This window comes from Bombyx mori, chromosome 12 (assembly GCF_030269925.1).
Source record: "Bombyx mori chromosome 12, ASM3026992v2".
Taxonomy (NCBI): Eukaryota; Metazoa; Arthropoda; class Insecta; order Lepidoptera; family Bombycidae; genus Bombyx; species Bombyx mori.
In genome coordinates this window covers 14,200,779-14,214,890 of record NC_085118.1, presented here as the reverse complement: position 1 = coordinate 14,214,890, position 14,112 = coordinate 14,200,779, and the positions used below count along the sequence as shown (strand labels likewise).

Below are 14,112 nucleotides of genomic sequence, written 5' to 3'. Positions count from 1 at the left end.
AAATAAGAATAAAAAAATCGGTCTGTGGGTTTGTGCGCATTAACAAATTGCATAACGCAAGTGGTTTCATTACTCTATAATATATATTATTATGTGAAAATACTTTTCACAGATTCACCTACCATGACATACATACATATATGTTGTTATACTCAGACGCAACGTTCCATTGACCTAGGCCTGAATCTAGCGCATCTGTTTGTTACTTACGAAACTGCCTTGTTTGCGCGTCTGCGGTCTATGTATTTTCTGCTATGTTACTCTTTGAATAATAGAACTTATTTTTTTTTCCTGTTTCCTGCTCTTTGTCTTCCAAGTCTCTTGCAAAAAGCGTATCCCTCTTATTAAATAAGCATGTACTAAATTAATGGAAAGTACTAAAATAAAAGTACTAAAGAACTTTTTTGCCACGTACCATCCGGCTATGGAATGGGCTATGGGCACTTCTTTAAAAGAAGCTTGTGGAGAGTATTAAGCGGTAGACAGCGGCTTGGCTCTGCCCCTGGCATTGCTGAAGTCCATGGGCGACGGTAACCACTCACCATCAGGTGGGCCGTATGCTCGTGTGCCTACAAGGGCAATAAAAAAACAAATTACTGAGATAACTTTTTGTCATAATTTGAATCATTAGCTTAAGCATAAATCCCACCAAATCGATGACTGGCTATTTCCACTGTCGAATAGTCTTTTTGTTTTTTTTTCTAAAACGTCATAAATTTTATCTTTCGTTAAATAATTCTGTTTCTTAATGTTCTTTTCGGTAATACCGTACTTTCGAATCGTGCGAAACTGATTCGCTGCATCGCACGTAACAAATCGCATCCGATCTCTGTGCTTATTTTGACAACAGAAATACAAGAAACGATTTTACGTCCGTAACATTTTGTTAACTTTCTTATTGGCATTCTGCATTTACTGCTGGACATAAAATATTATGTGTTTTGGTGAAAACCAGACGAATTTGCGTGCAACACACACTGCGGATAGTTAAGTCTTTCTTCAGGAGGATCAGATTGCTCAAACTCATATAATCAAAACTTTGTTACTTCAATGCCGAACATTGTTTGAAAAACTTTGAAATGTCGACTTTAAGGCATCGACTTTAATGGTAGGCAGCGGCTTGGCTCTGCCCCCGGCATTGCTGACGTCTATGAGCGACGGTGACCACTTACCATCAGCTGGGCCGTATGCTCGTCTGCCTACAAAGGCAATAAAAAAAATTTTTTAAGGTACTAAATTCTAGGAATTTCGTGACGCTCAAATTGCGATATTGGAATAGTAGCAAACAGGTCTTCCTTCGTGAGTATTTACCTACCTACGAATATACTACGAATAAATAAGGTATTTACTAATGATTTAACGTCAACTTTACAACAGTAATGTAACAAAAATTTTTAAATAAGCATACTTAAACAAATTTCGTTTTCTAAGTTTAGTGCAAGAAATATATAATCCCTTAGTAAGCTCATTGTTTCAACACGCGTGCTCTCTAAAGCCAAGACAACTGGCGAATGCTTCCGTTGTCTCTCTGACTGTGGACTCCGTGCATTTTACCTTCGATTTTGATACGTTATTTAATCCAGTTATATTTCTAATGGCGATATTGTTATCATCTCATCATCGATAACTAGACCGATCTCATCCATATCTCAACAGGTATCACAAGCATTTCAGCCTGTCTTCGTTACCGGAAACAATTAAATACTACGTGATATTCCATTGATACTAAACACACACAAAATCACGAGTCCAAGCTCCGTAATATATTAACGTGTTTTAATTTCTTTCTTTTTTTAAAGTGAACATGTCTTTATCTACCGAATTTGATCGTGATTACTTAATATAGTAAAGAGGATTCGTTTTTCATAAAAGAAACAAAACGCGTCACCTCCTTTTTTACATTTATCATATTCGGAACAGCATAGCCGCGTAGATCATACATTGAAGGGTAAGCGAGTAGGCTCTATTTATAAAAAAAAATACAAGTCATAAAGTAATATGGCGCTATTATAATCGAGTAGTGTGAATGTTAAGGTCATAGCACATATTATTATGTAACTTAATTTTTTTTATTTCTTATTTTAATAATAAACTTTATTAAAGACCAACCTTATCCATTTTAATACTATTCCAGTCACTACAATGATTAATATTTTCATTCAGCATACTTTAATTTGAAAACCTTTTCTTTTTCGTCCAAAGTTCCTTACGCTGACTTCGACAGTCATAATAAATAGCTGGGAACAAATCACGCATTAGGATTCCCCGTCTTATAGCCACCAGAGACTGACATACATACTTATTTGCGTTTAAATCTATACATGTATGTAGATAATAAACATTCAGACAAAGAGCAAACAAGCCTGTTCATCACACAAATTTTTGTCCGATGTGGGGAATCGAACCCACGACCCTCGGCCCAACAGTCAGGGCCGCTAACTACTGCACCACCGAGTCAGTCTATCATGTTATGAAGCATAGCGGAGCGTAGAGCGAAACACCATAATGACAGACGCGGCACGGAGTCGCGTGGCGAGACCGTAACCAGATCGTGATACCGTCAGACAATGAACTCTGTACAATACTACATTTTCTAGAGCATTCTAACGCTATATAGCTCGAAATATTTAACAATTCTTTTCCTACGCTAACAGACATTAATACATACGTAATTAAACGACTATATTCAATTAGTTATATTGTGAATGCTTTGTTATTATTGAATCGAATCTCCTAAAACAGCGGTCGGGGAACCGGGGTCAATTACGCCAAATGGGGGAAATTTTGGGGGGGTAAAATTGAAACTTTTGTGAGTAAAAAGTATATATTGAAGTGAAACTTCTTTAGAATCGTTGTGATTTTAAACTCGATGAAACGAAATGAACCGAAACGAAAAAATAAGTCCATAGAGACACAAACACATAAATGTTACACATCAATTTGTTATATACAGTTGAGGGAAAAAAATATCGCCCCCACAGAAAATATTTTTCAGTTATTGTTTTCTTTTCAAAATTATCATGGGGGCTATAATATGAAAGATGCTAAAAAGAAGGCGATTTCCTTTTTTTTTGTTCTTCGCCATGGGGTAATATCAACTTACAAAAAATATTTTGGGGTAATAATTTAAAAAGTTCCCCTACCGCTGACCTAAAATATAGATCCTGATGAACGTTTAACATTAAGTGAAACGTGATCCTTTATGAATATTTATGGTAATAATTTAAAAAACTTTCTATATCCCCTAACTATCTAACTACTATCTTTGCCGAAGCGATTCTATAAACTAGTAATATGAATTGCGTTAAAAATAGTACGGCAAAAGTCAAGCTAAAAAAAAAAAACACTTCATATCAACACCGAGAAATCTAAGTAATCAATAAGGTATTTTTGTAAGAACGCTTTTGTGTATGCCAAAAGTGATGCCCAGGGTTGCAGTTCCGAACAGTATGACAATGCAACTTGAAGCACTGTAAGAGCTATAAGGACTAACACCATGTACTGGTTGTAGCCTACGCTACAGTATACAGCCTTTACTGCATTCGTGCAAAAAAAGATATTTGCAGGATTTCTTCTTGAATTGGTTAATGTTTATCATGTAGATCATTTCATGTAGATAAATGATCATCATTTATCATTTATATTGTGTTTTTTCGGCATTTGCAATTATAAAAAATGTGAATAATTTACGAATAATTAATCAAAATTAATAAGCTTGGTTGACGCAAATCCACGACATTTTGCTTTATGCACTCTTGCGTTCCTCTAAGTTTCTGATATACCGCATACCTATTAATATTGGTAGATTCATAATATTGTGTACCGTATATCCAATATATTTTACGTTACGAATCGTAAATTGTCATTATCCATCCAATTTATCACTTAAATTTTTGAACAAATTACTTGAACAAGTAAACTGCTTACAAAACCTGCAAACTTTCATTTTTACACTATTATTATAGATTTAGCTCCCTGAGTGGACGACTCGATCGACTTCAGTTAAGCCAATTTAGTTTGGATTGAAACACAAGGTCTTAGTAGTTTAAAATAAACCCACATATAATTAATTCAATTCTAAAACATTTTTTTTTGCGAACACACAGAACGTATGTACATATTTGATCACTGTTACAAATTTAATCAAAGCAAACTGTTTTTTTTTTTTTTTTTATTGCCCTTGTAGGCGGACGAGCATACGGCCCACCTGATGGTGAGTGGTTACCGTCGCCCATGGACCTCAGCAATGCCAGGGGCAGAGCCAAGCCGCTGCCTACCGAATCGCGACCGCAAGTATTAAATCTCTATTATTCGTTCAGAATTTACAATTCGGTATGATTTTGCGAACACCCAATGCCCGATTTATTAAAGGCTATCTAGACGCTGTCTCAAATGCAGTTAACGTAACAAGTTTGAAACATACGCTTTGTTTTACAATAACAATGATCAAACAGTAGGCTTATGACTGGAAACAATGACCTCCGCGAAAATAATGTTAAAGCAACAATTCCATTGCATTCAACTTTTATAACAGTAATAGAATTTAAATTAACTTAGCATCTGATTATTATTTTTCCCCCATCTATTCGCTGGTAACCTAAAAGACTATTCCAGCTACGCCCGGACAGGTAGATGAGCTCACCGGTTCAACTTGAGAGAATTTGCTAACACTAACCCTAGCAAGAGCAGTGATTCGCAGAATCTACCACCGGATCGCAATCGCGACCCACTGAGAAGATCCGGTGAGAAACTTAGCAGGCTGTGTCTATGAGTTAGTTCGCTCATCGAACTCTTCGTCGTAATCGACGAGGACGGTGATCGGTGGTTGAAAAGCTTAAAAGCACCGAATGATGGATCCGGAAGATCCGACAAGACATGTTTCGATGATTTATCAAATAGTATAGCTTACTCTTTGATTGACTGGAATTGGTGTGTGTGTGTTTCGAAAGAGCGATTCACTGCCATGAGGATGTCGTGATTAGCATCTTGTCCTCTAGTGTATGAACTCAATAGTTTCGTAAGTGACAATCGACACAAAATCGATTTTAATCCGTTAAAGCGATCAGATTGACGAAAAACTTAATTCTAAAACCGTTCATCAGTTTTACTTCAGAAATCCAAATAGTAAATATTTAGATTTCTGTGTATTCTGGGTGTTTTCTATTTGCGAACCCTCTACCAACGCACGACAACACTACGCAGTTTGATGTTAATCTATCAATCTCGAGTCGGAAGGTGACCGTTGATTGACTACTATTGGAACGTGATTTGAATTTGAACTGAGAACTTAAAACTCATATCTGAAGGTGGGTCGCGGCATTTATGTTATAGCTGTCTATGGGCTCTTGTGACCACAACACCAGGTGGGCTGTGAAATAAAAATAAAAATAAACGTAATACCCATAAAAATCTATATAATAAGACAATGACTGACTGTCTGTGAATGTGAATGATTGATAGACTTTATTAACGATGTCCTACGGAGGGCTACCCCTCACACTGTCATCTCAGACTTGGGTAATTTTATTGTTATAGTTTCGGCTTAGATCTCGGACCATTTAGAACGGACGTAGATTGTATATAGCACATCCTGTGATACGCACTCTGGTTTAAATGTTTTGTTAGATATTTCCTTAGTCTTTTGGGAGTCACAGATGGGATTAAATATTGTATTTATATATTAGTATTTAATTTAATTTAGCCTTAACTTAATTTCATTTAACAAAAATTGTCATTTAGTAAACTTTGTAACCACTAAAGTGTTATTCCTCGACATTGGAATATTGCGCTGGCCAACGTCAAATAATTTATTCTCGTCATTTCTTTACTCAGAATTGGTTTAATTTTAATTGACACTTCAATATTTAATTACCGACAGAATGAAAATACATGACCCAGAAAAACAAAAGTGTAATTGCAAAATTTAAAATGTTATTTCTTTTTAGTATAAATGTACATACTTAGGAACTTAATGATTCGATCTATCAATAATATTTCTTAACAAATAAATTTCCTAAGTACCGTTACATTATGATTCACACCTCATTCACACGGTTGCTGATAAAACAATATCATGACGGAAGTATAGTATATATATTAAACATATCTGAATGTTTTTATCTGGTTAACGTAAACAAAAGTGATATCTGATGACTCATACGTGCTTACCGTGCTTGCCCGGAACATAACGTTGCATCCGTATCCGGAATCAGAGGTAATGATTCCGAATGAATGATACTGCATTATTGGATAAAAAGAACATTTTTAAACAATAGAGATTTTTTTTAAAATCAATTTCACACGTAAACTTTTTTTTTTTAAAACATTACCAACGCACACAGCAGCAAACCACAGAGTATATTTCATGTTTTTTTTAACCATCGTTGTGAGTGCCAACTTGAAATTTCGAAAAATATTCGGAAAAAAAATTAGGCTGTCAAAAAAAAGTTACTGTCTAGGAACATAGAATCTATTGAGAGTTGTTCTTCAAGTTTTCTTTTACATTCGAATCTTACGTCTGCCTCTGATTACGTAGAAGCGCCCTGAGCACGTTTCATCGGGGTCAAGGTACTAGGTCAGCTATTACATTGATGAAGAATTTAAGAGTATTGGTTTCGTAATAATTAGCTTTGCTTTAATTTAATTAGACCGACGCATGGAAGGAGCGGTTGTTGCCGATGACGGACTCGATGGACTGACCTCCGAGTCCGAGTAGAGGAATGTTTTTATTTTTATTTTATTTTTATTGTTTAGATGTGTGGACGAGCTCACAGCCCACCTAGTATTAAGTGGTTACTGGAGCCCATAGACATCTACAACGTAAATGCGCCACACACCTTGAGATATAAGTTCTGAGGTCTATGTATAGTTACAACGGCTACTTTCAAACCGAAACGCATTACTGCTTCACGGCAGAAATAGGCGGAGCGATGGTACCTACCTGTGCGGACGCACAAGAGGTCCTACCACCAGTAAAATGTAGAATGTAGTCTACTACACTCCAGCCTCATTATGTATATTAATTAACCGACTTAAAAAAAGGAGGATGTTCTCAATTCGACTGAATGTTTTTTATTTATGTTTATGTTAGTTACCTCATAACTTTTGACTGGGTGAATCGATTTTGATGATTTTTTTTTGTTTGTTAGAAAGCTGACGCTTCCTGTGTGGTCCCATTTCAATTTAGTCCAGTTCTGATAATGGTATCCATGAGAAAACCATATAAGTCTTAAATTTGCATTAAGTACGTGCGCGACAAATAGATTTCGATGATTATTGTTTTTAGTGCATATTAATTTGTTTTGGAATTATTATTTTTTCTATTTGTAGTCGGTTTTTGTTAAAGCATGTCTATTTACAATTATTTTATCTTACAACTTCATATAATAATAGCAAGAATGCAAGCACTAAAAGGTATACACATATCAGATTTTTTGCACTGGAGGAGTTTCTTATTTTACTGGTGGTAGGACCTCTTGTGAGTCCGTACGGGTAGATACCACCACCCTGCCTATTTCTGCCGTGAAGCAGTAATGCGTTTCGGTTTGAAGGGTGGGGCAGCCGTTGTAACTAAGCTTCTAAAACTTATATCTCAATATGGGTGGTGCATTTACGTTGTAGATGTCTAGAGGAGACCTAACATAACGTAACGAGCTAATTATTAGTACCTGTACGTTGTGATTCACGTGTCGTTGACGTTAGTACTCGTAATGACTCATGGGCGTCATATGGGCGCATATCATTTCTCTACGTGACAAGAATTTGAAATAGTTTGACATCTATAGTATTTTTTTTGTTGTTGTAAATATAACTTTTGATGCTTTACGCCCTGGAGTAGAAACCTTTGCGTTAATCACATACAATTCGTTCGGCTTACGCGCCATTTTGGGTCGGGTAGTAGGCAAGATGGTCAGTGTGCTTAGTGCGAGTTTTTTAACATTCTCGATAGCGTAAAAGTTAGCCCAATTTTGTATGCAGTTGGAACAGCGTTCCTATCAGCAAACGTAGGCAAACCATCCCATTCCATACAAATATGAGCTAACATTTAGTGATATGAGATTCTTTCTTTCAAGTTCACATTTTTTTTACTTTCTTGTAGAGCCTTTGTTTGGTCATTTCGGCCCGAGTGGAATACCTACCACTGGCTTCTAAATACGAAACGGCTCCCCTTGTTTAAGTGTGCTTCGAATTTATAAGATTATATTGGTTTGCATGAAACAATTCAATGCATGCTAGATATCGATGAAAGTTATATTTGATCAAACACAAGAAGACGAAATGAGCAAGACGGTCGTAACCGATGTGTTGGTGATGCGTATAAAGGATTTCACTGATAAGGTTATTTGAAAATTCAATTATAAAATGTTTGATATAAAGTGTATCATTGAATTTTAAAGAGAAAGTGAGAAAGAGGGGGAGTATGCTTTATTGTATACAAAATAAATAAAAATACAAAACATTATATTTTATACCAAAACGTGCGATGGAATTTTACGATAAAAACAAGAAACCAAGACGGATGTTCCGATCAACAAATCGACCAAGGCTGTTTTTACTTTAAATAGTTTGTATACACACTGCCACGCTAGCCCAGTCAACCACAACTATTAACCGCATCGAAATAACCGTTAATTTTGAACTCTTAAGTATAGTGTTTTTTTATTCGTTAGCGATTCGTATAGTCATATTTAAGGCCGTCAGCGCAAAAGTGGCCTAACCCATAAAGGAGACGGAAAATCGTGGGCCAAAAATGTAATAACTTGGAATGTAGTCTAAAAAATTTGTCATATTTTTTTATATAAGAATATAAAAAATCACCTTAATCCTCTTTCTGGGACCGGAGAAAAATGAGAAAGTTAGTTTTTGTCGGTATAACGGTGTGATCGATTTAATTAATCGATTACAGGATTATAAAAAGAAAAACATTGCACTAGGTAATTAATGCAAAGTAATTAAATGAGCGATTTATACTAAACTTGTTGTATACAAGTGCGGTATACGCCGGATTTAATTGTGATTATATACATAAATGAAGAAAAAGTCTATTATTACTTAACAAAGTAATATGATTATCGATTTCAAATCGATTAAAATCGATTGTATTTTTGATGACAGCTTTGACAGTAAGCTGACATGACGTTTGTTCATAGATTATACAATTATTTTTTGGCGCTTGTTGGTTTTTTCTGCGGTACCGTAAAATGGAGCGATTAGGGACAAATTCCAACTTTATGAGCAATTTTAAGGTAGTTGTTGATGTATATAATGCTATATCAGGATCAAAATGATTGAGTCTTGGGGGCATCTTTGTTGTCTAATTTAAAATTATGCAACTAGCATCCCAGTTTAAGCAAAAAATGCAAAAATAGGTGTAATCCCTATTTACCCGAAAATTGCGGTTAATTGGGACGAAATGAGAAATTTGCTAGGGTTGGCACTACTTTTATTTTTATATATAGTTTTAATTTATTTATTTATTTAATTGCACCAACAAAGTGATCATCAATAAAAAAAATTGAAAAACTGACAAAAGTACATGGCAGACATCACCTCAATTATAGGTGCAATCGACAGTGCTGATATTTCTATCTGGGTTAAGAGATTAGGTGTGTCGGTTATTCCATGGATTAATCAGATGAATACCCCCACTCTGAACAAATATTAAATATTTTATTATGTATTACTTAGACATTTTTGTCCACCTTGAGATTTCATTGATCTTGTTACATGTCTGCAAAATCAACTTACTTATATTAAATTGCTTATCTATTTCAAATAAAGACTTATTCCCAATTTCGCTTCGAATAAACCAGATTTTTACCAACAAATTTAAAAAATATTGTTATAACTACATAGACAACCCTACAAACCTGTACCTATTTATACTTAGGTGGTTTCCATTTCACGTATTCTCATCCCAATTGACCCCTTTTTCGTTGTTATTTGCACCTAAGACGTCCCCAATATCCCCAAAAACAACAGATTTTTACATGTATTTTTATTTAATCAAATACATTAAAACCAATAACAACTGAGACTTACTTTTAATATATATTCTGGTTCAAACACTAAATAACGTTTATAAATCATAGTCGTCTTCTATTATTATCAAATAAATAAAAGAGAGCAAAGTTTCTAGCACTAAAATAATTACCACCACAGGAAGTTAATTTGAAACGCGATTTTTTATAAGTTAGCAGCTATTCTACTATTAAACTACAAAAAATGGAAGATTTTGCAACGAATATAAAACTTATATTGAGCATCGAAAGATTTTCCCGGTTTTTTCCCGATTCGCCTCTCAATCCCTAATCGCCCCATTTTACCGGTACTCGTTTTGTATCTTCGACGCATTTTGAGTGTGTATCTATCGGGCTGTTTTTATATTTTCAACGATCACTGCTTTATTATTACGGATTCCAACTCTGCCAGCCTTGTATGACAATTGCTTCTACACTGTACACTGAAGATCGCTCACACGTTTGACTTGAAATTGTTGCATTGGATACTGTTGAAATTATGGATCGCTGTGTGAATTGTCGGATAGCAATTCCATATTCCATACCTGATATATATCATTGATATTCATTCATAATATGACATTTAAAAGGTTATCCAATGGATATAATAAACATTTACTTATGCTTAAATAAGTTATTATTCAGCTCTTTTAAAGAGATTGTAACATAACCTAACTTTTACTAAATCTTTATTAACTCGGCTCTCAGATTGAGAAAACTTTTATAATTTTCAGCAAGGTACTGATAAATCTGAATCTATTAATTCATATTAGTTTCATCACGTTACATTCGGGCCCAAAAATGTATGTAATCGTTTCAGTCTCCTTTTCATATTCGTGCTTATATATTGCAATTTACTTAAAACGTAATAAATGTTGATACAAAACCGGCGTATCCTTAGTTTCACCCATGGTTTACAGATATTACAGTTTTAAGCGGTAAGCAGCGGCTTGGCTCTGCCCCTGGCATTGCTGAAGTCCATGGGCGACGGTAACCACTCACCATCAGGTGGGCCGTATGAGCGTCTGCCTACAAGGGCAACAAAAAAAAAAAAGATGGCTTCGTAAATATTTTCGCGCGTATTCTTTTTGCCTATGAAGCAGTGAAAAAAAAATTAAAACCTAATTATCTTTGTACTAACTACAGTAAGCTTAGGCCACTTTTGCGCTGACTGACTCAATTATAAAACTACTTTTACGAATGACTGGCCGTGGATCACGAAAACTGTAAAGACAAGTATTCGCAACATCAAAAATAATATAATGACAATTAAAAACAAAAACACTTTTAAACGCGAGATTAAACTGTAACAGTAGTTCTAATAATTATTATTATAACCAGTACTCTAGTTATTACTGGATTTTTTTATTTATTTTTTATTGCTTAGATGGGTGGACAAGCTCACAGCCCACCTGGAACCACACCAGTGGAGCCCATAGACATCTACAACGTAAATGCGTCACCCACCTTGAAATATAAGTTCTAAGGTCTCAGTATAGTTACAACGGCTACTCAACCCTTCAAACCGAAACGCATTACTGCTTCACGGCAGAAATAGACAGGGTGGTGATAGCTACCCGTGCGGACTCACAAGAGGTCCTCCACCAGTAATTACGCAAATTATAATTTTGCGGGTTTAATTTTTATTACACGATGTTATTCTTTCACCGTGGAAGTCAATCGTGAACAATTTTGTTAAGTACGTATTTCATTAGAAAAATTGGTACCCGCTTGCGGGATTCGATCACCGGTCCATTGCAAGATACGAATGCACCGGACGTCTTATCCTTTAGGCCACGACGACTTGAAGGAGTATGAACTCGCTGCATCAAGGTAGCATTTGCACCTTTTTAATAGAAGACCCAACAATTATTCAACATAAATTGTTGCAACAAATTTTCATTCATTTATTTCATGAGTGGGTCGGCTGTTTGCGGGAAAATGTTACACACAACTAAAGTGTAGTCAATTGTGCACATCTAAAAATATTTTTTACTGTCGCGGCAATAATCTGATAAGCATTAGCTAACAGTTTCAATTAATACGACTGAGCCAAACGTTTCAGGGTTAGAATATAATCAGGTAATAATTTCTCACGTTGAATCTCAAGTTGAATTGCAACAAGGTAAATGGTGCTTGCGTATTACTATCAGTAGTACCTATGAGTCACACGTAATGTACCTACTAATTCTTATTATCTGATACACCATTAGGTACTAATTTCAATGTTTTCGAATTAGAATCGAAAGGAATCCAAATTCTAGTGAGATTTAAATAGATTTCCAATTACAACAGTTTTGAAGTTACATTGACGTAAACATAGAAGAAACGCAATAAAAAAAAAATGACCTTAATTTTACGATTTGATCAAGAATGAAAGGTAATACTTTGAGACCCGTACACGTTTAAGAAAAAGCTAACTTTCAGTCTGACCTTACTTATCTTATTTTCGATTAAGAAAGCCACATGATGTAGCACAACTCTTCATTTATGATATACAAACCTGCCAATCACATCTTAAAGGACTTAATTTAAACCTTACACCAAAACTTAAGTATACTCCTAGCTCAATTGATACTCGATAATAACCTCTTTGCATAAGATAAGGCGAATCATATTGTGTATTCATGGTTAGAACATTTAGTCAAAAATTAGACTATAATAAGTCTAGTCTGAGGAAATCCGTAGTCTAGACGCGTGTGGGTGGGATGTAGTGATTTGACCAAACTGATTGAATTAGCGAAAGGATGTCGCCTTGATACCGAGGTCGTGATGGGTCAGGTACAGGCGGCACCATTAAAACGGCAGCTGCCTTCATTAATACACGTTCATTGGAATAATCATGATTCACCAGAGAGAAATTCTTAAGATACGAATGCGCAGTGTTGGACTTTCCCAACTTCTTTTCAATCACGTCTCTAATTATGACTCCTATCCCATTTTTCGTCCAATTTTATTTTTTATTCACCTCGTAAAGTAAACTATTTGTAATGAACGCGCAAACAGGTGAATAAATCAATACAGGTGAAATAGTTAGTCCTTATCACAGAAGGTACGTGCCATTATCAAACGCGTGGAGTTTATCAAATACTTGATACCTATAAGGGGAAAGCATGATCGATGTTTGCTGAACTAATTTATAGTTCGCTGTAACTTTGTTTTTAGGGCATCTTGATAAAAAAAAACTCGAATAACATTAAATTCATTTAAGATCTGCTATAAACGAATGGAATGTTACAGATAGACGTGATTTTACATATTTTTCTGATTTTACTGATTATTACATTACCGTGCACGCCGTTACAATATAAAATAATTATTGATACTTACCACAGCGATCAATTTCCCTCGTACTGTAATTCCAATCATAGGAGCAAATCTTACTTCTACTCCCGGTTCTATAACCAGCTCTGCATCTCTCTCCAGCAGTAGATCATCCCGAAGTAGATATGGACTGTTATCTGGTTTCCAAACAGTGCGTCCCCCGGCTAATACACCGCCCGGCAGTTCCGTTAAACCAGTTGATTTGTTTACGAGGTAAGGATCTGTCGCACTCAACTCTTGTCCTTTACATTCAATAAAGCAACATAATATCACTATCACAGTCCTCCATTTATATTTAGTGTCGCTAAATTGACTGTGCTTTTTCTGAACACTCGTTTCTTTGGAACACTTCATTTTCACTAACTGAACACAAAACTATTCATTATTGAAATACGAAAGTATTTCACCTGCCCGTAATCTCTCGCAAGTTTCCTAGTAGTGTTTTATCGTCATAAACAATACATACAGTCCATTTTATAATCAATTAAATAACAAATTACAAAGGAAAATGCTTTTTGTTTTGGATGAAAACATTTTATTTCGGGCAAAGGTAGGGCCGGTGAGGAAGAAAAGAAACGAAAATGCGCGCTGCCGCACGACCGTTGGATAAAGCCGTTTGGCCGGTTTCGTTCGAGTTCCTCCTCCCTTCCCTTCCCTCCCGCGTCACTCATTCGAGCAAAGCCTCCTCCCCTCCATAGCGGAATATATCTACGTATGTATATCGTGATATATGTAATATAATACCTATACATCAACCTATTCTGTGGAA

At 35.5% G+C, this 14,112-nt stretch overlaps 1 protein-coding gene across 3 annotated transcripts in view; it reads right to left on the bottom strand.

The window, feature by feature from the left end:
- The window catches only part of LOC101739362 (protein bark beetle), a 46,333-nt gene extending 32,319 nt beyond the window's left edge, over positions 1-14,014 (bottom strand). For all 3 annotated transcript variants that reach the window (XM_038014636.2, XM_062671578.1, XM_038014637.2), the window contains exon 1: positions 13,350-14,014. In XM_038014636.2, coding sequence (XP_037870564.1) covers positions 13,350-13,697 — 348 coding nt within the window. In that variant the 5' untranslated portion in view covers positions 13,698-14,014. The remainder of the gene's footprint in view (positions 1-13,349) is intronic.
- Positions 14,015-14,112: the final 98 nt, after the last annotated feature.